Below are 26,347 nucleotides of genomic sequence, written 5' to 3'. Positions count from 1 at the left end.
GCTCAAGTAATATTGATCAAGAAGAATAAAACTAAAGACAGCACACTTCCTGAGTCAAGCTGTATTACAAGCTGCAGTGATCCATACAGCATGGTATTGACAAAAAGTAGACCTGTAGATAAGTGGAACAGAATAGAGAACCCAGAATTGATCCCATACATATATAGTTAACTAATTTTCAACAAAATTCCAAGACTGCACAATGGGAAAAAAGATAGTCTCTTAAAAAAATGGTACTGAGAAAACTGGATATCTACATGCAAAAGAATACCCCACCCCCCAAAATCAAAATCAAAATGGATAAACTGAAGACTCAAATATAAGACCTGAAACCATAAAAGAAGAAAACAGGGGAAGGAAGAACTCCTTGACATTGGTCTGACTCTTTGGAGAGAACCAGGAGGAAAGAAGAGATGTAGAAGTTTCTTCTATAATCTAATTGCCCCCAAGAGCCACCAATGCTTTGACACTAGCTAAGATTGCCTTTCCTGCCATCTTCTACATTCCATGTAGTTCAAGTTTTTGTCCTTTTCCTAGGGATTTCTGCAAATCTTTTCTGCTACTTACTTTTTCCATTCTATAACTTATGGCTATTTCTTTTTTTAATAAAGATTTTGAGAGCGAGCAAACACGGAGAGAGAGAAGCAGATGAGCAGAATGCCCTATGCAGGGCTGGATCCCAGGACCCTCAGACCATGACCTGAGGCAAAGGTAGATGCATACATAACCTATTGAGCCACCCAGGTGCCCCCTTATGGCTGTTTCTTTCACTCTGATCCAGCATTGACTCAAATTTGAGTCAAAATAATTGGTTTTATACGAAAATTCACTTGTAAGAGTCATCAAAAGGCAACTTGTAGAGGCAAATATCTACAACCATGTGTGGTATATTTTAATGGTGACTGAAGCAAGCATGTGGCTGCATACATTGCATAACCACTTAGGAAATCATCTAAAATTTTCTGGTCTTCTAAAAGTCTCATGTCCATTTCCATGAACTTGGAATTCAGGGTATCTTCATGTCACTCAGCTTTCTATCCTTTTTCCAGGTGTGACAAAAACTCCTTGTATTTTATTATGATAAAGAATATTTCAGCTCTAGCACTTATCACTCCCCCATAATTTACACTTTGCCTAACTCAAGATTTATTAATGTGCTCTCCTAAAAAAAGGTTCATGTAGTTCAAGTGTTACACTTTCTTCTCTCCCCTTCCCTATTAGTTTTTATAGGAGCAGGGAGAGAAATATAGAGACTTATTTCCCCAGAGTTAAGAATTATGACTTTACCTTAGAAGACAGGAGGGTACAGCTGATTTTGTTTTTAAATAACAATCGCAACAGAATCTCCATTATGTTAATGCCTCACTGCAAAGAGTTGGGAAATGCTAGTTTACTAGAAGCGCCACTGAAGGAAGACCCAAGAGATTAGGTTCTATCATTAAAGAGTTGTATGATTTTGGGGAAAGTACCTCACTGGGCCTGAAAGATCAGTCTCTAAATTCTCTGCCTGGTCTTCATGAATCTATGAGTTGTCTGAGAGTCTCTCTGGTGCCTAATTCTTCTGTAATTGCAACTATGGTTGGGATTTCCCTCTTGACAGGTGGGTGGACATCCCACCTCTCTGGAGTATGCCCCACGCTTGGCCAGCTGTCTGGGTCAGTGTCTGCCGTCAGAAACAATAGAAGTTTTATAGGCTAAGCTTGGAGCCAAACACAGGCACAGATTCTGATTTTTTTTCAACTTAGAACTTCAATTTCTTTTGCTCTCAGAACTGGCTTCCTTATTTGTATGCCTGCCATAATATCTACCTTAGAAAATTGTCTTTAATACAGTAATGCATGTGAAACTCACAGTAAAGTACCTGATGTATAATGTGCCCTCAGTAAATGAAATTAATTTTTAAATATTTTATTTACTTATTTAGAAAGAGAGAGAACAAGCAGTGCCGGGAAGAGGGAGAGAGAGAGAGAGAGAGAATCTCAAGCTGACCCTGCACTAAGCATGGAGCCTCACTCCGGGCTTGATCTGAGCCAAAGTTAAAGAGTCGGATGCTTAACTAACTGAACTATGTGGGTGCCCCAGTAAATGAGATTTATGATCATTAACATCATATCTGTTACAAAGGGGTTGGGTGAGGGTCTTAGCCCACTCTTTCTGAGTTTGCTGATACATCTTAGTGTGTATGGTAGGATGTACTCAGTCTAATGTACAGGTTAACTACCTGACTTTGTTTTTGATGAGTGGTAAATATGATCTGAGAGGGAGAGCTGAATGCCTCTGAGCAACAATTTTTTTTTTTAAAGTTGTGTGAAAGAAGAGGAAGGTAGATTGACTAAAAACTTGGGAGAAAGGAAGATTTTGAACAGGAAAAATAAACATGACCAAGCAGGAATGTGCATCCTTTACCTCTGTCTCAATGAATCTGTTTTTTTTTTTCTTATTGATGTATAATTAACACACTGTTAAAATGGTTTCAGATGTACAATATAATGATTTAACAATTCTGTGTATTACCCAGTGCTCATCACAAGTGTGCTCTTAATCCCCTTAATGTATTTCATCCCTTCATGAAGCTTAAATTTATATATTTTATAACACCCCTAGAAGTAGCACTGTAGAGTGTGAAGGATTTTGGGGATTTATCAAAGTGTGGCATCCTGCTTCATGGTAGGCAGATACCATGTAAGGAAATCTTCCACTCAAAACACATAGTCTGAAGATTTCAGGCAGATTGTAATTGTCTGTAGTGATTCAGCTCTTGGGATAGGGTGCTTTATCGTCTCTGTGCTCTTGATGTTCAAACATGGCTCTGGTCTATGAACCTGTGAAAAATGGGACAAATTTGCCATTATCCTGACCTTCCTGGGTCTGGTCTGTGTCCAGTAAGGGTATACTTTTCCATGTACAGAAATGGCTTCTGGAGATGCTGCGTGCTCCGTGGAGCAGTGCCCTCTGCTGTTCCTGAGGGAGCCATGCAGTCGCGGTCAAACTGAGGGAAGCGCCCGGCTCCAGAGCCAAAGCAAGGTGCTCTGTTTTCTGCAGTGATTGACCCCCAGACCTGCTGCACCTCCAAGCCAGTCTCCACTGTGAATATCCAGCAGGAGAAGCAACAGCAGCGGGCTTCCCCTGTTCTTGTTTCTAGACAGGCTTCGACCTCACATTACATATGATGCCCCCTTCCCCTTTTCACTGCAAACACAGAAGGGTTTCTATTAGTTTTGTTCTTTAATAGAAAGAACTGTTAAAACAGTGATTTTTAACCATTGAACCTTGCCTTTGGAAGAACCCTGCTTCTCAGTATTATCAAATTTAAAAAGTCGATACCACTTTAAGAAAGTATAGTTGATAGCTGTGATGATATAAAGGCATGTAACATAGAAACCAGCAGTTCATGGTCAAAAGTTTCTACCAGTAGAGGATCAACATATTTTTCTTTCTTCTTTCTTTTTTTTCTTCCTCCTTCCCTTTTCTCCTGCTCCCTTCTCTCCTCCTCCTTCTCCTTTTTAATAAAATCCTCTTAATGAAATACCACAGAATCTCTTACAGTAATGATAATACGTGATGAAAACTGTTTTGCTGAATTTCTCTACCTTCTGGGAACAATTTTTTTTTAGCTGGCTCTCTGTACCTTCTGAGCAGACATTCCTGCTCTAAATCCTCTCAGCTACTGTCTTCTGGTATAACCCCAAACAACACAGTCAACATTTACCATTACTTAAACAACAAACAGGGAATTTCTATGGATTTCAAGCTGGCGTTCGGGATTCATGTCCTCTACAATAACTTTTGAACTGTTTCCTCAGCACTATTCCACTTGGCTACAGCAAAGAAAATATAGCGAATAATGAAATATGCATGAAAGAAAACTTAAAAAATGTTTTTTCTTAAAATAAATGACTCTGAAACCACATTATGGGAGAGTACTTTTTTTTTTTTTTTTCCTGATGATTCCAAGTTTCAAAATCAGGAGTTTAGAAGGTGTGGATATCTTGCTTTATCATGTGGTAGGATACAGTTAAGTGGGAGCTGGCCCAACCTGATCTTTCCCTTCTGCCAAGAATGAAATCCATTTCAGTTAATGTGGCATCAGCCACCCAGCGGGAAGAAACTGCTAGATTCCACTAGATCCCAGAATTCCAATGCTATTCAGTGTGGGACTAAATTTCCATTTAGCGGGCTGTGCTGGGTAAATAATGCAGTTATTTGTAATGTCAGATTATAGGTATGTTGTGTTTTATCTTAATAACTGCCAGAAGAAACACATAACTGCCAGAAGAAACACGTTTGGTTTTTTTTCAGAAGCCTGGGATTAAGAACTAATTTACTCATTCTAGGTAATTTGTTGAGAAAGAATGTTGCTCAATCTTATGGTTATTTCTATTTGGTTACTTCTGTTTAAAATATCTGTCTAGGGTAGAAGAAGCTTTTAGCCTTTCAATAGAGAATGGCTTTGTTGATGCGTGGTCGGTTTATTTAGTGCTTGGCCTGCCATTCTTCCTCTCAGGCTAGAATAATCCTTGAATCTGATATCAGCTTCTATTGGACATAGGCATGGGGAATTACTCCCCCCCTCTTTTTTTCCATTGTGGGACTCATCATGTATGCACATGATTTATCTGTCTCTTCTTTTCACCTTCCCAAAGACAGATGCTATGTATATCCCTGACGCTACATGGTACTGGGAATTTTTATTTTTCTTCCTTTTCTCTTTTCTCTTCCTTTCCCTCTGCTTCCAAATCTTGAGCAATATAAACTCATCATTTTGAGGAATGAGTATTTTGGAATGTAGATGTATAGAGATGTTGCCCAAATAGACTAATAGATGCCAAGTTAGAAAACACAGTTTTGACCATAGAAAAGAATGGCAGGTTAAACACTGACTTTTATTTAGTAAACTAATGCTGCTCTTTCTGGCAGAAATTCCAGAAAAGCCTGAAAAGTATCTGAAAGTGAAGGTGTATTCCTTAGGTCCTCCCTTAGAGTTTCTTTGGGCCTTTGTATTTTGAGGGTTGAGTCTTGAGACCAGCCCCCTGACCTCCAGAGTGTGGGTGTCCTGAGAGTAGTCAGACTTTCCAGACTAATAGGCTTCCTGGGGAGGCAAGGGTGAGGCTGGCAAAAACTGTATTTAATCTTGATCCTTTAGAAACTGACCCTGGAACCAAGGGCTCAGTATAGGGATGGAAGGAGGGGTGCACCTTGATCCCTGGTACTGGGACCTTAAGCATAAGATACCCTTGACTGAACTTAACACTGAAGCATGGGACCTGCTTCCCTCAACAAAACACACTATGCCAGGCCTTAGACTGCACAGAAGGCAATCCTTTGTCCTGGTCTGTTGAGACAACCCTGTTTGGTTTCTCTTGTCCTGGCATAATGACTAATAGTGTCCTTTTCTATTCTCACGTGTGTCTTGGTTTGGATGATAAATTATTTGATCAACCTGTGCAGAACTAGTTTTCAGTAGTGCCCTTGTGTGGCCTCAAGAAGCAATGAACTGAGGGGTCTTTATGTTTGATCCCTGCTGGTGTGGAAGCCAGAATGACCCCTCCCTGCCCTTGGATTTCAGAGCTGTCAAGGCTCCAGATAATTTAGAAGGGTTGGGAAGCTATAACAGGGAATTTGAATATACCTTGTTAATAAGGCATGGGGATGATTCAGTCACTAATGGGAAAAATAAGAGGTCTGACCATATGTAGGTTACCCCAAGGTTGTGAAGCAGTTTGTATTAATCATAGGCTATTTAGTTTAGAATCCTTGCTTTAGCCCTACAAATCTGATTCTTTATATGGTACTTTTACTGAGTTTTTTACAGTAGGTTTTTGATCTTGAGAAGATGAAATTGATCTTGAGAAGATGATCTATGATCTTGAGAAGTTAAAATTTTTACTGGCAGGAATACATATGAAGTGAACTATAGTTTTAAGAGTTTGTTTAATTGAAAAAGTTGGATATTGGGGCACCTGGGTCAGTCAGTTAAATGTCCAATTTTTGGTTTTGGCTCAGGTCATGATCTCAGGGTCGTGGAATTGAGCCCTGCATTGAGCTCTGTGCTCAGTACGGAGTCTCCTCCGGATTCTCTCTCTCCACTCCCTGTGTCCCTCCCCTGCTTGTGCATGTGTGTGCATGCTCTCTCTCTCAAATAAATAAATCTAAAAAAAAGAGAAAGAAAAAGTTGGATGTTTAAGTATAAGGCTAAAACTAGTGATTAGGTGGACATCTGCTCTTGCCTGCCCAGTGTCCCTTTTCCTTTCTTTGGGAACTGAGCCCCTTCTTAGAGAAATTCGTTCCATGTAGTTTAGGTGAGGTTCACTTCCTTATTTATCTCTTTGCCTCTTATCAACCTCCCCAAGAGGTTGGATTCACACTTGACTAATCCGAGTATTCCCATTCCTTTGGCCACACTGAATGTGGGGCAGGGTTAGGCACATGGCCCCAGCTGAGGCAGTTTCTCTGAAGTTTCCTGTTAGAGTTGTTGAAAAGACTGTTCCATTCTCCCAAGGCTGCTAATCTTGTACTATGGGACTTAGGCTGTTGGCAGTATCTTGCCACTCAAAGGAGAATGCCAATTTAAAGAGAGAGAGTGATGAAACCTCAGTGATATTGCTTTGAGACTTCTGAATCCAGCCATGCCGGGAACCCCAGAGTTTTAGTTCCATGAGGTAATAATTCTCCTTCTTCCCCCACCTCCCCGAGCTTTTTTTTTCTTTGCTATGAATTTATAAATTAGTTTAAGTTAAGGTCATTTGTAACCAAAGGATTCTAATATAAGTAGTGAGCAATCTTCTGTATTATAGGCAGGGATCCGGTCTTTCAGATTTTAAAGGTTTCCTGGAAGAATTGGTCAACTCTAACTTTGCTTAGCATCTATGACAGTATTCTAAAAATGGTTTAGTTTGTTCACTATCTGGTACTATTTAGCTCATCCTATAGCCATAGAAATCTATCGACAGAGCTTTTTCCTGGGCAAGGTCAGTCTTGGAAAGACAGCATGGAAAGAGAAGGTAATTAAGTAGACAGACCTCAAGGCAAACACTGAGGAAAACCTTTTCCCTTCGCAAATTCCGCCGCCTCTTAGTCTACAGACTCAGACTCATCACTTGCCTTCTTTTGCTCAAGGATATTTCTTGGGGATCAGTGGGGTAACATGTCCTCTGTCTCAAGTGTCAGAGATGGAAAGAGGAAGCATCTTAGCTTCCACAGGATGCCCCTGCTCAAGATCTTGGGCAGTATGTTGATAAGGAGATCTGGATTTATAAAACTTATATGGAAAAACAAGTAGCCCAGCAGTCTGATGAAAAATAGGGTGGTGAAAAAGACGTATTGAAAAATCCTGAAAAGAGAAAGTCAAGAAACTGTTAACCAGGGGTTAGAAAACCAGAAACAAAATAAAACTTCTGCCTAAATGTATGTCTTGCTCCTCCTTGATATTCAAATGTCTTCCACTAATTGTTATCTTCATTACTGAAGAACTCCTTGTAAAGGCAGCTCCTTCCAGTATGCTGGCTTGTCTGTTACTCTCTTTCATCACCATGTTTTATTTCCTTTTAGCATTTATGACTATCTGAAATTATCTTGTTCTTTTATTTTTTTATTTTTGTTTTTGTTTTGTAAACTTGTTTACTGAAGCATTTATAAAAAGTTGTAACCAATCAGCAGGGTATATGTTTCTGTGAATCCGTATTTCCCCAACACTTGATATCAAGAGGTTTTAAAAATTTTGCCAACTGGATATAAAGTAATAGTCTTAATTTGCACTTCTCTGATGAACAATGATGCTGAACATCTGTTCACAGGTCTTACGTGCTTCCTCTTGCCCATTTACTAGGTTGTTTGGGCTAGTCTTATTGATTTGCAGGAGTTCTTTATATGTTCTCGATATCAACCCTTTTCCATTGTGTGTACTGGGAATATATTCGCTCCGCCTTTCAACTTTCACTTGCTCTAAGGTGTTAAAGAACAAAAGTTATTTTTTAAAAAGTCTAGTTTATCAATCTTTAATTAGAATCACTACTGTTTGTCACTTATTTAAAGAACTGTTCCCTACACCAAGGCCTAAAAGATGCTCCTATTTTCTAGTAACAGTTTATGGTAGTTTAAAATATGTCCACACATTCTTTGGTATTACACCCTTCAAGAGGCTCTTCTGCCTTAGAGTGTGGCCTGGACTTACTGACTTGGTTCTAAAGAGTAGAGTGTCATGGAAGTGACAGTGAGTGGCTTGTTAGATTACATACTAAAGGCATTGCAGTTTGTTCCTTATTCCCAGGAGGAAGCCAGCTGTCATACTGTGAGGATACACAAGCAGCCTTGTGGAGTGCTCCATGTAAGGAGGAGCTGAGACCTCCTGCTAACAAGCAGTAAAATTTGCCAGAATATGAGTAAGCTACCTTGGAAATAGATCCTCCAGCCCATCCAGGCCTTCTACTGACTCTAATTTTGGCCAACATCTTAATTGCAACCTGATATCAGACCCTGAGCTAGAAGCACCCAGCTAAGTGGCTCAAAGATTCCTAATCCACGGAAAACGTGAGATGATAAATGTTTGTTGCTTGAAGCCACTAAGCTTTGGGATAATTTTTTATGTGGCAGTAGATAACTGATGCCAAGTTTTAAAGTTTTTTTTTTTCTTTTTTTGGACATTTAGTCCTTAACACATCGATCCAATCTCATTTTTTCTCAACTGGTTAACTATTTTTTTCCCCTACCATGTTTCTTGAACAATTTTTCCTTTTCTCTCTGAAATACCACTGTCACATATCAGAGTTCTATATATGCACTGTTTCTATTTCATTGGTTGATTTTCCTATTCTTGTGACAATATCATTCTATTGTAATTACTGTAGCTTTATAGGAACTTGTGATATCTAGAAGGGCATGTTCCCCACTCCTTGCTCTTCTTTAAATTTGCCAGGGTTATTTTTGACTCTTTATTCTTCTACATAGAATATATTTTAGAGGGACGCCTGGGTGGCTCAGTGGTTGAGCATCTGCCTTTGGCTCAGGGTGTGATCCTGGAGTCCTGGGATCGAGTTCCGCATCGAGCTCTGTGCAGGGAGCCTGCTTCTCCTCTCTCTGCCTGTGTCTCTGCCTCTCTCTCTGTGTGTCTCATGAATAAATAAATAAAATCTTTTTAAAAAAAGAATATATTTTAGAATAATTGTATTCAATTTAATTAAAAAAAAAACCCTTCTGGGCAGTTTGGTTGGAACTGAACTGAGTCTATCATCTGAAGAGAATTGATACATCTATGATACTATGGCTTTCTATCTATAATCATGGTATTTCTCTTCTTTCATTCATATTACTTTTAATGTTTCCAAATGAATTTCTATAAATTCCTCTGTGATGGTTCTGATTTCTTCTTTAGCTTATGTATTATTTTGGCCTTGTGGTTTTACTATGATTTGTGCAAGCGAATCTTTACTTTTTCTTTTCCTGTATTACCCTTGTCCAGCAGTGGTGGGCTGCCACCAGCTGAGGAATAAATTCCCTACATATCTCTACCAACCAGTGAAAAACAGATTCTTCCCCACTAGTTTCCTTAAGATTTTCTCTAGAACTGATCTTGGTGACAGGAGCCAGGGTCTATTAGAGTATAGCATCTTGGTCAGAATTAGAATCAGAAAGCTTCATAAACTTCTTCCTAGTATTCTCCTTGAAACTAAACAGTATTTATGAGAAAGTTCTGGGATGACATTCCCAGAGAAAATCTTAGGAATAATTTAGCTTTCTTATCTCTTGGGCCAGACCCAATATACCAGTGGCTGACAGGATGTTGGAGCAGAGCAAGAGGAGAGACCTTTGTTGTTTGATATGAAGAACTAGACTTTTAGGGTGTTGTCAGGTTCTCTTCGGGATAATAACTCTTTTTTAAGGCAGACCATTCTTCTCCTGGGAGCCCACGTGGGCAGTTCATGTGAGGCATTGATGTCAAACTATAGGTGAAGGCAGCCTGGCAGTTCTAGGGAAATTCTGCTGGCTGTCCTGGGAACATTGTGTTTAGGGATATCCAAATATGTAACACTTATCTGGTATGAAGGGGTATCCCCCCTTAAGCAAATTTTATAGATAATTGGAGTAGCCTTTAAGCACCAATAATTTTACCATTTTGGTGGAACTATTTCTAAATCTTATTTCATACCACTTTGAAAATATGCTTCTCTATTTCTTCTTAAACAAATTCTAGTGAACATAATCTGATCCTTCCTTGGAAATGCAGGGGCTTCATGAATGCCAATTTTATTTTGCTATCACAGTAATTCCCTCAGGACTAATATCCACTTGGTTATTTGAATCTTGAGCTCTTATTCAGTTTAACAAGTATTTTCCAGCAATTATTATGGGCTGGGTACGATCTTTCACAATCATCTCTCTTATTTATTTAGGCAGGGGTGTACTTGAATTTGCAAGTTCTCTACTATTTCTAATGTAACATGTTGTTACTGTCACAAGATTTGAGGTAGCTACATCTCACACATAGTGTGAAAACCCTATTCATCATCTTATGAACCACAAAAAGATCCCCCCCCCCATTCATAATCTACTGATGTCATTGGAGAACCAGATCCATCAAGCTAATTCAAATTGTTAAAGGGAAAAAGGAGTAAGTGTAAGTTTGCCATCTCTCTCTTAGGTGATAAAATTCCTGTTTCTGATTACTGCTAGACTATCGGCTTCTAAAACTGGAAAGTTGAGATTAGGAATTGTCTTTGGACAAGGAAGTCATATGTTAGAACTAACAAACATATGTAAAAAAAAGTCATCAATGACATTAGTTTGTTGACTTCACTCTGGGTGTGTGTATGTATATAAGGTTCTCCTTGTCTAGACTTTGTTATCTGCCAGGATAGCTAAGTGGAACTCCCAGTTTTCCAGGAAGTTTATTCAATAATGTCTACTTACCTTTTACAGAACCATGTTCCCTTCTTTTGGAGAGAATGATCCTGGGAGAAGAAAGGATATGGATAAATAAGCAATTTCTGGAAGCTATCATCACTGTCAAATAACATTCAGTGAGCCAGTAGTTAATGTTATATTTAGATAATATCTTATAATTTTTTATATGCTGTTTAAACAGATGGAATTTTCAAAGACAACCATATATGCATGCGAGTGTGTATGTATGTGTAGTTTTATCACTTTTAAAATATATTGATAGGAATAAATGAAGGCATAAAAAGGTTGCCCAAGGTCATAAAGCTAGCAAGTGGCAAGGCCAGGCTTGGAACCTGGGTCCTCTGAATATGCATTCAGGGCTCTTTCAACTACACTGTTACCTCCTACTTAACCAGTAACCTTTAAAGAACTTTACAGGCTATGAAAACCACACAAATATATTCTAAGAGAAATTTTAAAAGCTATAAAAAATGTAAAGATGAGGATGTATCCTGGATTGCTGTGGCATCTCTCTTCCAAAATATTTTCTCAGTCATTTCATTTTCCTTTTAGCTTCCTTGTGGAAAAAAAAAAAAAAACGAAGAGGAATTACAGTCACATTTTAAAATTGTGGAAATGACACGCACAGAATTGGAATTAGAAACTTTCTGGGTTACAAATTTGGTTCTATAGCTTGAGTGAGTTTAAGTGGCATGTCAACAGGCCAGTTACTCAGGCAGACTCTGTAAAGATTGTTCGAACATTATAGGTCATTGAACCATCATGGGACTTCGGTAATCTTGATGAAGACAACTCTGCTTTTTCTTTGAGAGGTGGTGAGAAGGAATACTTTGATGAGTCACTAAGGGGTAGATGGTGGGATATATCAGTGAGCATACCAAGCTTGGTTCTTAGAGAGGTGGGATCTAAGTAATTTCAGGAGTTTTGTTGTTGCTATTTTTGTTAGTTATATAATATGCAAGCTTGAGGCCAGAATGACTTGTTCAGAATAATGGGAACCATGGTCACTATGAATGTGGTCTAATATATATCCAAACATCTGAATGACTCCAGGACAATGATTGGTTGTTGATATTTGCTTTTTAGGAAGAGGTTATTTCCCTTTTTCTGAAATTATGAGGACCATATATCTCAATGATAAAATTTCTGGTGAACGTCAATTTTGGCTCTTAAACCAATATAAATGATAAAATTAAAGTCTAACAAAAGTTTATCTTTTTGCCTTATAAACTTGCTGTCACAAGATGCTAAGCAGGTCAAGAAGCCTGGTGCTTTACATCTAATTCTGTGTCCTTTAGACCTTTGCATATCTGCTAATGACATCATGATGTTAAATATGAGCAGACACTGAAGCTGTATCATAAAGAAGAAATGACTTCTCATGTTTTAACTCATGGGCCAGCTCTGATTAGATGATGATAGGTGCCCTGGTGCTCTGTGTAATAAGAGTTTTGGGACCATGTTGGAATCACCAGGAAAGAGCATCGTGATTCTGGGAGATGGGAGGAGTGGTACATGTGTCTTGTATTGACCTCCTCTCATACAGTGTGTCCTCAATTAGTGTTTCTTCTTGCTTCCATCGTGAACTCTGTGATATATTAGGCTAGTTTCTTTGAGAATACATAATTTGCATGGCACCAAGAGAGGAAAGACCATTGTTTCATAGGATCTTCTTTGTGTGTTAGGGTTAGAATGCTTTAGAAATATGTCTGGTACTATTCTTGGAAAATGCACATGGGAAGATTGGTATGTGTTTGGTGGCTGATAGTGTTTTGGAAACTCCCTTGAAGGCAATGACACTGAGAGAAGCTGAAAGTAGAGTGAAATGCTTACTTTATTATTTTGGCTATTAGACTCTCTTCTTGCAGAATTCATGCTCAAGACTTTTGATCTAGGGGAAAAAGAACATAGGGGTTGAATAAAGTACCTTCAGATATTCATACTATGTCATGGTATTTATAAACAGTTTTATATTCTAAAGCTATATTGTGCACTATGGTAGTCAGTGGCTATATGTAATTGTTTACATTTAATGACAATAAAAAGATAAGTTCCTCAGTCACAATAGTCATCTTTCAAGTACTCAATGGGTAGCTAGTGACTACATTTTGGATAGCACAGAAACTTCTATTGAGCAGCCCTATTCTAAAATCTTGGCTTACCAATGGAATCATACTTAATGTTCAGGAAGGATCTCAGAAGATTTGAAGGTGTTCTTTAGAGGCAAGGACCTCCAAGTTCTGGTGTCCTGGCCTCCAGGCCACAGTGTGAACTGAGCCTACTTATAGGCTATATACAGTTTAGATCTTTTTCTTGGTCCCCAGATTCCAAAATATTTAATAAGTGGAAAAACTTCCCAACTGTTTAAGATTTAACTTCTAAAGAGGGTCAAGAAATGCAAGTGAGGTTTTTGGCTTTAGTTTCTCACTATTTAGACTCTTCTGACAAACTCAAGGAGTAATTTTTTGGAGGGGGATTTTCTCTATCATCTCTAATTTTTATTTATTATTTATTTATTTATTTATAAATATTTTATTTATTTATTCATGACACACAGACACACACACACACACACACACACACACACACACACACACACAGAAGCGGAGACACAGGCAGAGGGAGAAGCAGGCTCCATGCAGGGAGCCTCGACATGGGACTCCATGATCAGGTCCTGGCCTGAAGGTGGCGCTAAACTGCTGAGACACCCAGGCTGCCCTATCATTTCTAATTTTTATTTTTATTATTATTATTTTTTAAGATTTTATTTATTTATTCATGGGAGACGCAGAGACGCAGGCAGAGGGAGAAGCAGGCTCCATGCAGGTAGCCCGATGTGGGACTCGATCCTGGATCCCAGGATCAGGCCCTGGGCTGAAGGCGGCGCTAACTGCTGAGCCACCAGAGCTGCCCTCATTTCTAATTTTTAATGTTCATAGTTACATCTAGTATAAGTTTGGTTTCATAATATTATAGCCCTAGTTTGTATCTGGAGATTAGTTTCACGTCTAGCCCATATAGTTGAGTTTCTGTATATTTTGGGGGAGTGGGAGTAATATTAATTTTAAGACCTTTTTTTGTAAAATATAAGGAATGCCCTTTTTATCAAGGTGCCAGACCACTAACTTTTTAAAGCACATGTTCCTGCCTTTAATATAAACCCAAATAATTGGTAAGGTGATAAAAGTATGAAGGAAGGTGTGTTTCTGCAGTCTTTTAAGACTGCATTTAAAAATGGATGTGGTTTAGTAAGGGTCAACCAGATCGATAACAGAGGGGAAGGTTATATAGTGTAGGGGCTCAATCAGTTCCAAATAGGAATTGGTCAGAGGGAAGTTTGCTCTGACCCCATCTGAAATGGAGTTACCACTAAAACCAGGATGTTCCTTTGTTTGCCAAAGCTCACACTTCTCTTTCAAGGAACCGAATCTCTAGTTCTTCTTCTATTTTCCTCAAAGTTTCCTGGTACTTCTTCGAAGAGAAATAAAAGAAACTACAGTTATTAGCCAGAAACTTTATGCTCTTTCTAATCATAATATGTACGTATTACTACATTGTCACATGAATGGTTGGTATTCCCACTGCCATTTTGTTTCCTTTCCCAGTCCCTCAGCCTCCCACAACTCCAGATCTCTCACTGCACTTCACCACTGGGCAGGTGCCTACAGTTGTTGGGATTATAAATAGGAAAAATGCTCATTATTAATTTAAGAGCACAGAGCTTAGGATAGTAGGGCACTAGTAGAGTGGTTTTTGTGATGGAGTGTCATCCTCTCTAAAGGTTTTTGCATTGCTATCTTGAAGAATTAAAATTGTTGCAGTGTTCTTTGAAGAGCTTGGTTTCATTTCATTCTGTACCTTAACAAACCCATTGCTATCCATTTACTGAGAAACTGTACCTTTATGCAGAGGGCCTGATCTTCACAGAGCTGGGCCACAAATGCATAGTCTTCCATGACCTAGGAAGCCAAAATTCAGTCTTAAATTTTGCTCGGTAAATTGCTATAACAACAGTAGTATACTAAGTTTCCTCTTAGGTCCCAGGCCCTAAATGTGTTTTTCTAATTGTTCTAAATATGTATTTGCTGTATGTGTGAACTCATATCTTTTTTTAAGGATAAACAAGCTATATTTTATAGTCCCAATGAGAATTATTTGGGGACAGTTGGGAGAAAAATAGATAATGATTTATTGATGATATAGTTTATGGAAGGTATCCTGTAAAAAATGTTAAACAGAAGGTGATCCAGGGGAATCTATTCACATACTCTAATACATTCCTTCAAATCTTGTGACCAGGGATCAAGTTTTCTTTCCTTTGGGAAAACATTGAAGTTATTGTCATTACCTTGGCTAGTTCTTTCTCTTGGACTGCACAGGAAGCCTCCAGCTGTTGTAATTTAGCCTGGAGAAAGGGAAGGATATTGTAACTCAGCCAGGCAAAAGCAGGATTCCATTCTGAAATGGGATCTGACAGGCTATCTTACAGGTGGTTCAAGAACCTCAGGACCAATTTCAGATGCTTTTTTAGTGGAGGGGAGTCAAACTTGAGGTGAGATGACTCTTAGGTTGAATTTAAATAATAAATATTAGCCAAATAGAGATCTGGAAGAAATATTTCCCATGCAGAAGTACAGCAAGGACCAAGGCTGTGAAATAGCACAAATTTGGTGTTTATGAAGAAGTTATACGGCAGAAGCATAGGGGAGATTGATAAGAATGAGATGAGTGGGGAAAGGTAGACACATATGAAATTATGTAGGGCCTGATAGCTTCTAGAGAGTTTGAGTATTTATTCTAATTACAGAGAGAAGCCAGGTGAGAGCTTCAAATTGTAAAGACATAGTCTGGTTTGTCTTCTTTCTAAAGAACAGTGTTTTCTATGTGTGGAAGGTAGATTGTTTGGGGTAAGTATAAAAGCAAAAGGACTAGTTAGGAGGCAACTTTAGCATGCAGATGAGGGGTTGTGGTGGCTTGCAAAAGAGTGGTAGTAATAGTAGTAGTAGATAGGAGTAGATGCATTTGGCATATAATCTGTGGGCAGAGAGGACATATTATAGTCATTCTTCCTTTTCCTTTTTCAGTTCTGTTTCATCTAGATACCATTATTTCACATTTGGACTTCTAACAGTTCCTTTCCTTTCCAGTCAATTACATCTAGGGCCAAACAACTAAATGTGCTAAGGGCTGTATTTTACTTATTTTATTTTAAGCAGAAAAAAATATATTTTTTTTCAAATTATTATTAAATTTCTGATTTGTTAACATACAGTTCGATATTGGTTTCAGGAGTAGAATTTAGTGACTTATCACTTACATACACTTGGTGCTAATCATATCAAGTGTCCTCCTTAATACTCATCCCCCACCTATCTCCTTTCATCAGCTTTCAGTTTGTTCTCTATCATTAAGAGTATCTTGTGGTTTGTTTCTCTCTCTCTCTCTTTTTTTTAAGATTTTATTTATTTATTCATGAGAGGCACACACAGAGAGAGAGAGAGAGAGAGGCAGAGATGTAGGCAGAGAGAGAAGCAGGTTCCATGCAGGGAGTCCGATGTGGGACTCGATGCTGGGACTCCAGGATCACACCCTGGGCAAAAAGCAGATGCTCAACCACTGAGCCACCTAGGCATCCCCTTCCTTTCTCTTTTTTTCTGCCTCCCATATGTTCATTTGTTTTGTTTCTTAAATTCCACATATGCGTGAAATCATATGGTATTTGTTTTTCTCTGACTTATTTCACTTGCTAGGGGCTATATTTTAAAGATTTATTTATTAATTAGAGAGAGAGAGAGAGAGCGCACAAGCACAGGGGGGAAGGGCAGAGAGACAGAGAGAGAGAGAGAGAGAATCCTCAAGCAGATTACACACAGCATGGATCTGACTTGGGGTTTGATCACAGGACCCTGAGATCATGACCAGAGCTGAAAGCCAGGGTCAGATGCTTACTGAACTGAGCCTCCCAGGCACCCCTGAAGGCTGTATTTTAAAGACAGTGGTTTGAGTTACAAGGAGTTGAGGCAGACATCCTATTAAATTATTGAACTGATCACCAGCATGCAAGAGGAACAGAAACAAAATTAATGATGTATATTTCATATAATTCTACAAAATAGGTGGATAAAATGGAATGATCCAAGGGCTGATAATACTCTAGAATTGTTCAGGCTGGGCTGAGTGCTGCCAGGAAAACAATGGCCAATGTTGTGCTGCAAACTCTCTATCTAGAGTCTATTTCACCTGACATGGCCAGCCTAGCCATACTTAAAGCATCACCACTAGATCTTGGCAGGCTTACTATTAGAAAAGCTTGTTTTGGGCAGAAGGAAGAAAATCAATCTCCTCATTGCTGCAGTTTTATAGCAAGGATAGTAAGGGAGCTTCATATTCCTTCCTAGTCTTAGTTCCAATTTATTCTTGAGATACACATAGGCTCCAAACTTCTTTCTTTCCTGGTAAGTTTCCTGGATGGGCATGCCCAACAGCTTACTTGGTGGCTTTGGGTTTCCTCTTTTTTTATGGCTGTCAACCCTAATTTGGCTAACAGAACATAGGGCAGTAATGCTCTCTTCTTTCACTTTCTATTTCTATTTTCATTGTGTCCATATCTTCAGAGGCTTCATGCACAGTGTGAGCCCAAGTATGGGCTTAATATAGGTTTAAGAAGCAGAAGAGATTGAGAAATAGGGACAATGCATTTAAAAGCCTATTGTATATTATGCTGTTAGGTAGTAAAACATAATTTTTATCTTTATAGAGCCTGAAAAATTCTTCTGTTTGTTCTTAAATGAAATACATAAAAATAACTATCAATTTAAGAAAAAACAATAAGCAAGGGGCACCTGGCTGGCTCAGTCAAAAGAGCATGCAGTTCTTGATCTCAGAGTTGTGAGTGTGAGTCCCATGTTGGATATAGAGATTACTAAATAATAAAATAATAACAAACAGCTTTAAAAAAAGCAAAAGAGAAATCAGGTAAGGCAAAGACATAATCTTACAGAAATGATCAAGTAAGAATTTTATGTGCTGAGTAAAAGTGTCTAAACCTTGTATTTTTGAGAAGACGGATTGTGATTGTGCTCACGTTTTTAGCTCTAGAACACAATTAGAGAGATGCTAAGCACTGTATGGTGCACTTAGTAGGTAGAGGTCACTATATATTTGAAAGACCAATAGAATGAATTCTTTTCTGAATTGGAGTCAATGACAAAGTGTGTAAATTACCTAGCACACAGTAGATTTACAAATCCAAACTCTGCCTCTATGAAGTCATACATATGCTTCAGCTAGACTTTTAAATGATCACCTTAAAATTGTGACTTTTTAATGTTTTAGAACTCTAGAAAAAGAATATTTTATATACATAATTTCATTCAGTTTTCAAACAGACTGAGAAGGACTGATTAAATTGCCCAACTTCATGTATTATACTAAGTACCGCTGGGGGCAGGATTGAAACGAGGGACTTCAATGCTATATATGCATTTGAGCATTTGTGTTCTGTTCTTTTCATGGAGAGAACAAAATATAGGCTTCAGAGTGAAATTCCTTACAAAGGGTAGAAGAGAATTCACCACCTAGCAGTCCATGCTGAAGCCTGGAATGGCTGAAACTGCAAAGAATTTATCCTAACTTTGACAATTGTTTACATGTCATACAGCCCAAACCCATTTGAGATTGCTTTTTTGTTTACCTTTGACTCTTCTGGGGATCCCTTTGGATTGTCTTGTTCACACTTGGTTGCCTTATGTGATTTCCTTGTAAGCTATGGGTTCAAATGGAAAAAAATATATTTCAAATAAAAATTCTATCAAATTAAAAAATATAGAAGACAAAGACATTCTCTGGTGTGTGGAGCCAGTAACTTGGCCTTGATTAGAGCTACCAGGAGATGGTCCCTTGATGGAAACTTGGTGTCTTTGGGAACATCCTTATTCTACCTCCATATCCCTCCTCTTGTTAGTTTTGACACCCAAACTAGAGTCTGCTTAAAGCAGGAGTACTTCCCTGAACCCCCTAATCCATGCCAGATTATACAGGGCTGCAGGCATGGGTCAGAAAGTAGGGTAATCATAAAGAAGCCCACTGTATTTTGACTAGGAGTTGAGGTAGAGAGAATACCTGGACAAAGAAGAGGGAACTTTTTGGCATTAAATATTTTTAGCAGTCTCTAGTGAAAGTAAAATTAACCTCTCACCACAAGGGTCTCAGTCAATCCCTTCAACAAAGTATCTGTTGGGATCCATTTCTTTGTGACAGAATGAAGAACTCATGGGATCACTGAATACCTGGAATACCCTATGCACTCCTATCACCTGATGCTTGCAGGGAAAATCCATGGCACCTAGGTCATGAGGTTCAGCCTCAGGACAGTGGGTAGGATTAGTATCCACTCCCAGAACAGGTGTCTCTGACATGTGGGATCCTCTGTGATCATTTTTCCTCCCTTGCCTCTTAGATGATTGGGGCTGCTTGGGGACACCCAGGAACACAAGAGCCTCACCCCACCTTTCTTTGAAGTTCTTCTATACTGTGGACCAGAGTTTCATTCTTCCTATCCTGTTGAGAGAAAGAAGCAGAGTATTAAGTGTGTATCTGCACACTACCATCTGTTTTTATTCAGTTGATTGTTCTCCATTTCACCCCAGTGATATTTTCCTGTAGTAACCATACCTTCCTGCATAATGTCAGATAAAAGATCTGTGGTTTGGTCTCTATATGGACACACCAACTTACTAGAGGTTGAGAGGTCCACATGCAGGGCTTCCTAATATTAAATATTATCAGAGAAACCCTACCGTCCACACATGCAAGAACATATTCTGCTATGACTTTGGGGCTGACTTTTCTTTGTATGCAAAAGGGGAGATTATTTTATCTGACAGGGATGAGGAATACAATCTATCAAATGGCTCTTCCCTGCCTCTTGCTTACAAGTCTAGCTGTTTCTTCTTCCAGCTCCTGCAAGGCTTTTTCCCTCTCCATTGCGATGCAGTTCTCCTTCTCCCACTCCTCATCTTCAGCCAAGTCTCTGGTCTGAGTGATCTCACTTTCCAGCCTGGAAAATGTAAGCAGGCACTATGAAGAATGACAACCTTAGAACTGATAAAACACATGTCAATTTTAAGGGTACTTCAATGACAATAAATCCAAATCCCAAGTTGGAAACCCTTTCTTTCCTGGATTCTTAGGATCAGAATGACTCTAAAGATAAAACAAGTACGATTCCGGTGATTCCTGCTTCAAACACCCCAAAGTTCTTTTAACTCAGGTAAGAACCACTCATTCTTTTAAGATTTTCTCTGAAACTTGCTGTATTTCAGGATTTGAACCATAGACCAACGCCAAAGAATGAAGAAGAAACTTTTTTTGTTATATAAGATACAGGTCCCTAGCATAAGCTGGGATATTGAGTTTTGTTTCTTTTCCTCCACCCAGTTCTTTGGATCAGGAAGGTCCCTCACCAAGCCCCAAAACTTACCTCTGAATCTCATTTTCTTTCTCGTGGATTTTGAGAAGAAGTTCCTGATTTGCTTCATCTATTCTCTGCATATCCCTTTCAAGATCCATGTTCAAACTGTTAATGTTCCTCTTTGACTGGACCAATCTTAAGATTTCCACTTTTTCTGACCTATAGACTCAACCCCCAAAATGAACAAGGGCCAGTTATCTTAAGATCAATAACCTTTGGACTAAAGAGGATATCTAGTAGACATATAACACATTAGCTTGGCTATTTCTGGGAGTGTACTTTTTCTTTTTCATTTTTAGGGAATTATGTTTCTTAATCATGCTCTATAATTTGTTTCAGTAATTCTTAATTCAGTCAGCAAGAAAGGTTTTACCCAGTATTTCTCGCCCAAAGGGCTCAGGATAATAGTGTACCTCCACTTTGCTTCCAGGGGAAGTTTTACTTCCTTAAATAGCCTTTTGCATTGGAGAGAATGATTTCTCAAATTGTTCACAAAGCCTGCTCATGTGATATACTTTTATCAAGTACTTTTATTCAGGTAGCTGGTACATAGTTGATTCTGCTTTATGCAGAACCATAAGAAATTTCCATTAGCAGTTAGGGCTTCAGTCTTTTCCTGCTTCTCCCCATCTGAAAACTTCTCCATTGCCTGCTAGAAGGCTTGAGAATCTACTATGGTAGTCACTCCATTGAGCACACACAGAAGTAATCCAGGCATTCACTTTCAAGAATGCAGACATCTTTTTTGAAGTAAATTTGAATGAAATAATTGTAACTTAATGCTAGTGCAGTCTAGAAAGTTATCTGGCACGTGGGAAGCTCTCAAACTTTTCATTTTCCAGTTCGCCAATTAATTGGTTTGTCTCTAAAATGATTAACTGGAAATAAGATAGTGAGGCAGAGGGACCTTTGTTTTGAGTAGGCATGAGGGAGGATTCTGGAAAAGGAAAGTCCTATCTTGGAAGGGCTGGCTTGGATGGGGGATTTGCAATGGATATCACTTCAGGAGGGCAGGGGCACTTGGGGCTGAGTGCAGTGATGGATAGGAGCTGAAGGAAAGAGGGAAACTAGAAGATGAAGAAAGGTATCAACAGCAGACATGCTCATACCTTGGTCCTTGGATGTGGCTTTGCATAATTATGACTACTTACTCATAATCTAGCTGCTTGTCCTTGTGTTCTTCCATGGTAGATTCCCTAAAATACCAGCAGAGATGTATCTAATGAATTGGGGAAATAGGTCCACTCTGTAACTACACGAAAGTCCCAAAATATAGAAATAAAATTAACTGGTTTCCTCCCTCCCAGTTCTACATTTTGGACACAACAACAACAACAACAACAACAAAAAAGCCTTGTGATTCTTCTGCCCATGATATGATTATGCCTCAGTAAGGATACAGTGAAGAGAGAAGGATAATGCTGGAAAATTCAATATAAATCCTGTTGGCAGGTATACTGAGATGATTCACCAACACAAAATCCTTTGAAAATGTGTACATGACAATAAGAATCAATAGAGGTTATCGATTGTTCTTAAGTCTCTTTTTTTTCTCTATGCCCGGCTGCTTCTCTTAAGACTCCATGGATGGATACAAGTGCCCTGAAAAATAACCTCTCTTCTTTCTTGTCTGACTTCTATAAGGATCTCCAGATATTAAGATCTCTAGTATTAAATAGGACTCAGAAAAAATAAGCAGGAGTAAATAACTGGCTTTTGTTGGTACTTAGTTGCCTTCTTTTCTCCAATAAACTCTACCTCCCTTCTGATGTATGGTCTTCTTGATTCTGCCCTAGTCTGTTAGCTTCTGAAGAGTCTAAACTTTCCACTGGAACCATCCAATAGAATCTCAGAACTTTGCATAGCGTCATGACTCTGTTATTGACATAAGATGGGTGGGGCAATATGTCACAGTGGGGTGGGTGGCAGTGGATTCTTATCATTTGTGCCAAGTTCACAGCCTAGAGGGATACATGTTTCAGGGATGAGTCTTCCCTTTGGCGGCAGTAGTTTTTAATGGATCTGATTTCTAGGCACTTTGAAGGGTTAAGCCTCTGTCTTTATTTCTCTGGCAGATTGAGCACTTTTCCTGCCTGAGTGTGACTCATATGGGAACTCTGGGTCCTAACACCAGTAGTCCAATCCTATAAAGTAGCCAACTAACTACTCATTCATTCAACAAACACTGAAACTTTGAAAGAACATCTATTTTTGCCAAGCACTGTTATAAGTACTCGGGACAGAGTGAACAAAAGAGTCCAAAGAACCTGCCTTTATGGAGTTTACACTCTAGGGTGTGTGTGTGTGTGTATGTGTGTGTGTATGCGGGGTGGGTGGGTAAAAGGGGTAACACAAGTAACAGAATAAATGAGTACATTTATCTTATCTGGTGTGTACATTTTGGCCAGATTCTGCACAATTTGTAACTTTTTGTGTGTGCAAGTCACTGGAAACCTGGAAGTTTCAGATCTTGACTTAATAAGGACTGCATTGAGTTGATTTGTGGGCCAGAGTGACTTCTTACAATACTGTAGTTTCTAACAAACTATTTGTAAAATTAATGGCCTCTGATGACCCCCATTACCATCTCCCTTCTTCCTGAAAGAAGGCATTTCATTGCTTTATGAAGCTGTACACAGAAGAGTAATTAAGTAACAATTCAGGCCAATGGCCTCTCCCAGGAATTAATGGTAGGGAGAGTTCATTAACCCCAGCTGGTTATAGCTTCTCCAGGAAATGCCCTGGACCAAGGTTATCGTAGCGATTAATGTATTGGATAGAGACTTTAACTGGGATAAAAATAAAGCTCCATCTCCTTCCTGGGGAGCTTTTCTCCTTGAGGGGCTACCAAAGGCAAGCCCGTAGGAGCAGCGGAACCCCAAGCTGAGGGGGCCTTGTGTGGGATGAAGACAACAGATTGCCATTAGTGAGAACTGCTAAATCAAGGTAAAAGCAGGGCCTTGGGGGCAGATTAAGGTCCTTGATATAAACCTCCCCGCTCTTTGGGAGGTGGCTTTTGATTAACACCCAGTGCGGCTCTAGGGCAGCTGTTTCCGCCTTGTTAACTTTTCCATGCCATACCCTGCCCCGTGCACAGGAGTCGCGGAGAGATGCTGATTTTGCTGCATTGCTGCCGGGGATACAGTGGCCTTTATGTGGAAGTCTGTTGTGAAAACACCCTCTTTTGACACGCTGGACATTTGGGCTCTTTTTGCTGGGGCTCTACCCTTCTGCAGCGAGGGCCCTGGTCAGATGCATGAGTCCCCGATAAGCTGCCCGGGCCCTGGTCCTTTCTGCTGCCTCAGGCAGATGGAGACCTATTTCTTCTGCTCACTTCAGTTGTCCTCACTTTACTTTGGCGAAATCTTCTCAGATATTTTTATAAATGAGCCTGCTTTTGAGGCTCATAGCCAGGCAAGGCTCTAGAACCTCATTTTAGATCAGTTTTCAAATACAGAATCAAGTACACTATTTTCCTTATGTCCTTACTTATTTTTAGTGACTATTTCTGTACAGTCTTTAGGCTCATAAAATCTCCTCGAATTTCCTTTCAGAATACTTCTCAGAATAGCTTTTTCAAAAGCAGAAACTTGAACTAAACTGAAACGTAAAGCAAAGACAGAGAGAGAGAGAGAGAGAGAGAGAATGTACCAGTACTTAATATGGTTATTATTTAATATCCAGTAAACTACAGTAGTTTAAATTGACAAAAAGTTGTGTATTTTAAAACTAATCCTTCTAAATTTATTGCATCATTGCTATTACAACAGCAAGAAAGAACTAAAAAGGAAAGTTCACCAAGGATTTCACTTCAGCAAAAACCCTGTATTTTTCCAAATTTTCTTCTTTTCTTTTTTTTTTTTTTTGCCGGCTAACCATCTTTTATAGTGATCATAGAATAGATATACTGTGGTGTTTTGCCTTTTCACTTAATATTTTTTATGAACATTTCTCAGGTTGCTACATATTCCCTATAATTATAATTTTAATCTCTACATAAAAGTCTATTGAGTTGATATTTATAATCCATTTCATCATACCCCTCTTTCCATACTGTTTATATTTTTGCATACCCATCTTTTCTCCAAGGCCAGGAAGAGTACTTGCATTAACTTTATAGAGCCACCATAACAAAATACTGCTACAGATAGAGTGATTTAAACAACAGAAATTTATTTTCTCACAATTCTGGAGACTGTGAGTCCTGAGCAAAGTGTTGGCAGGGTTGTTTCTCCTGAGGTCTAGTTCCTTGGCTTAGGTGGCTGTGTTCTGTCTGTGTCCTCACATGGTCTTCCCTCTGTGTGTGTGTCTATGTCCTAATCTCCCCTTCTAAAACAACATCAGTCATATAGGACTAGGGCCCACCCTAATGACCTCATTTAAAGTTAATTACCACTGTAAAGACCCTATCTTCAGATAAAGTTACATTCTGAGGTATTAGGTATTTAGATGTCAACATACGAATATTGGGGAGGGGGAACACAAGTCAATCTATGTGAGATACTCAGCAAATCTTTAACTGTGACTGAATTTATGAACATTTGAATTGTTTTCCCTTCCTCTAATAACAGCCCTTGAATATACATGTATAGTCTTTATATTTTTCAGGTATAACCAGAATGTCAAAGTATACATTTATATTTTTACCAATTTTGAATGTCTATTCATTAGAATATTAGTCAACTGCTTTTTATTTTACAAATGAGGAAAATAAAGGCAGGAGAGATTAAATGTCTTGTTGAGATTAAAAAATATCTGCCAGATGTGAGACCTCATCTCTTACCATTATAAGCCTGGGAAAGTATAAGAAGAAGGCATTTCCCTGATTGTAATACAGGGCTGGTATTAGGGACTAGCAGTTATTCAGGGGGTCTCACCTGTTAGTGACATAATTTTGGTTTTCAATGAGGTCATTTCAGAACTCACCATACTTAATCACTGCTTTATTTCAAATCTGCTTCTCTAGCTTTAATTTAAAAAGTTTGAGGTAAGGAAGTGATCATTAAATGGAGGATTCCTAAAAAGGATAACCAGAACCTCTGCAAGCAAGCTTGCATAAAAATGCTACACTAAAATCTAGTGTAATTTTATACTCCCTTCTCAGTCCTTCTGTGTTCTTTCTGCCCTGTACTGGGAACACCTCTAAACTTGCTGATTGGCCTTTGATCATTACAGAGGAGTCTTTCATGCATTGAGATGTTAGGATGTCTTTTACTTAATAGAAGTAATATTATACTACAATACTTATACTATGAATGACTAACGTTTAGCTCTATATAATTCATCATTCTTCATTTGTTTAGCAGACATTCTTCTGAGTACCTAAGTAGATAATGGTATGTCTCAAAGACAACTTGAGTACTCGGTTTCATAAGGTACTAACTACATCGTGATAAATGTTATGGTGGAGGCAGCTAAAAATTGCTTTCGAGTTCAGATGGGGAGCAACTGTATGAGTTAGGGAAGCTTCAAAGGGAAGGTGCCTTTTGGATTGAGTCTTAAAGGAAGGGAGTAAATTACATATAATAGGAAAGGATATTCTAAGAGGAGGGAATGATAGATTCAAAGGCACACTATGCTCAGTGAGTGGTGAAAGTTCACTGTACTTTCTCTCTAAAGCAACACGTCCCAATGTGTCGTACATGAACAGTTGGTTGTGTAATTAATAGTTTTAGGAGGTAACATTTTTTATTTTAAAAATTAATTTTAAATAATGATGGTTAAATATTTGGTAGTAAAGCTACAAGTAGTACATTAAAACTTAGAAACATTGCTTTGCATGAAAATAAATGTATTGGAGTAAAAATAGTACTTGGTTTAAAGAAAAATATTAAGTAGATAGTTGTTCTGGGGGAAGGTGAATGTAGCAAACATTGTGAAGGTAGAATGTGAGTAATTAAAGTTTGGGGATTAGTGCTCTAAGAGCATATATGGCATGACAGGAAAGGAACCTTGCTGTCCCTTTCCCACCATCCTGAG

The 26,347-nt window shown here is 38.7% G+C and overlaps 1 protein-coding gene, 1 long non-coding RNA gene and 1 other non-coding gene across 14 annotated transcripts in view; 1 reads left to right on the top strand and 2 right to left on the bottom strand.

Annotated features, from left to right (window-relative positions):
- Positions 1-3,903, top strand: part of LOC118352946 (uncharacterized) — a 62,928-nt gene extending 59,025 nt beyond the window's left edge. Inside the window, exons 5-6 of one of the 2 annotated variants that reach the window (XR_007407353.1) lie at positions 612-711; positions 2,909-3,903. This is a non-coding gene — a long non-coding RNA (uncharacterized LOC118352946). Of the gene's footprint in view, positions 1-611; positions 712-1,924 lie in introns of both variants that reach the window. The other variant, XR_007407352.1, reaches the window with a different exon arrangement.
- Positions 1-22,255, bottom strand: part of TMCO5A (transmembrane and coiled-coil domains 5A) — a 59,374-nt gene extending 37,119 nt beyond the window's left edge. For 2 of the 11 annotated variants that reach the window (XM_049104314.1, XM_049104311.1), the window contains exons 1-11: positions 22,127-22,255; positions 21,520-21,564; positions 20,378-20,527; positions 19,831-19,954; positions 19,405-19,455; positions 18,590-18,661; positions 15,245-15,301; positions 14,796-14,855; positions 14,303-14,367; positions 12,730-12,787; positions 10,903-10,943 (exon numbers count right to left, since the gene is read on the bottom strand). In XM_049104314.1, coding sequence (XP_048960271.1) covers positions 10,903-10,943; positions 12,730-12,787; positions 14,303-14,367; positions 14,796-14,855; positions 15,245-15,301; positions 18,590-18,661; positions 19,405-19,455; positions 19,831-19,954; positions 20,378-20,527; positions 21,520-21,564; positions 22,127-22,239 — 836 coding nt within the window. In that variant the 5' untranslated portion in view covers positions 22,240-22,255. Of the gene's footprint in view, positions 1-2,226; positions 2,823-7,102; positions 7,331-10,902; positions 10,944-12,729; positions 12,788-14,302; positions 14,368-14,795; positions 14,856-15,244; positions 15,302-18,589; positions 18,662-19,404; positions 19,456-19,830; positions 19,955-20,377; positions 20,535-21,477; positions 21,583-21,768; positions 21,965-22,126 lie in introns of those variants that run through there. The other 9 variants (XM_025473257.3, XM_025473247.1, XM_049104310.1 and 6 more) reach the window with 9 other exon arrangements.
- Positions 10,421-10,521, bottom strand: LOC112676253 (small nucleolar RNA U13). The gene has a single exon (XR_003146417.1). It is a non-coding gene; the product is annotated as a small nucleolar RNA U13 (small nucleolar RNA).
- Positions 22,256-26,347: the final 4,092 nt, after the last annotated feature.

This window comes from Canis lupus, chromosome 30 (genome assembly GCF_003254725.2).
Source record: "Canis lupus dingo isolate Sandy chromosome 30, ASM325472v2, whole genome shotgun sequence".
In the NCBI taxonomy this organism is placed as follows: domain Eukaryota; kingdom Metazoa; phylum Chordata; class Mammalia; order Carnivora; family Canidae; genus Canis; species Canis lupus.
Note: the sequence above shows the minus strand (reverse complement) of the source record. Positions and strands in the feature narration are given on the sequence as shown.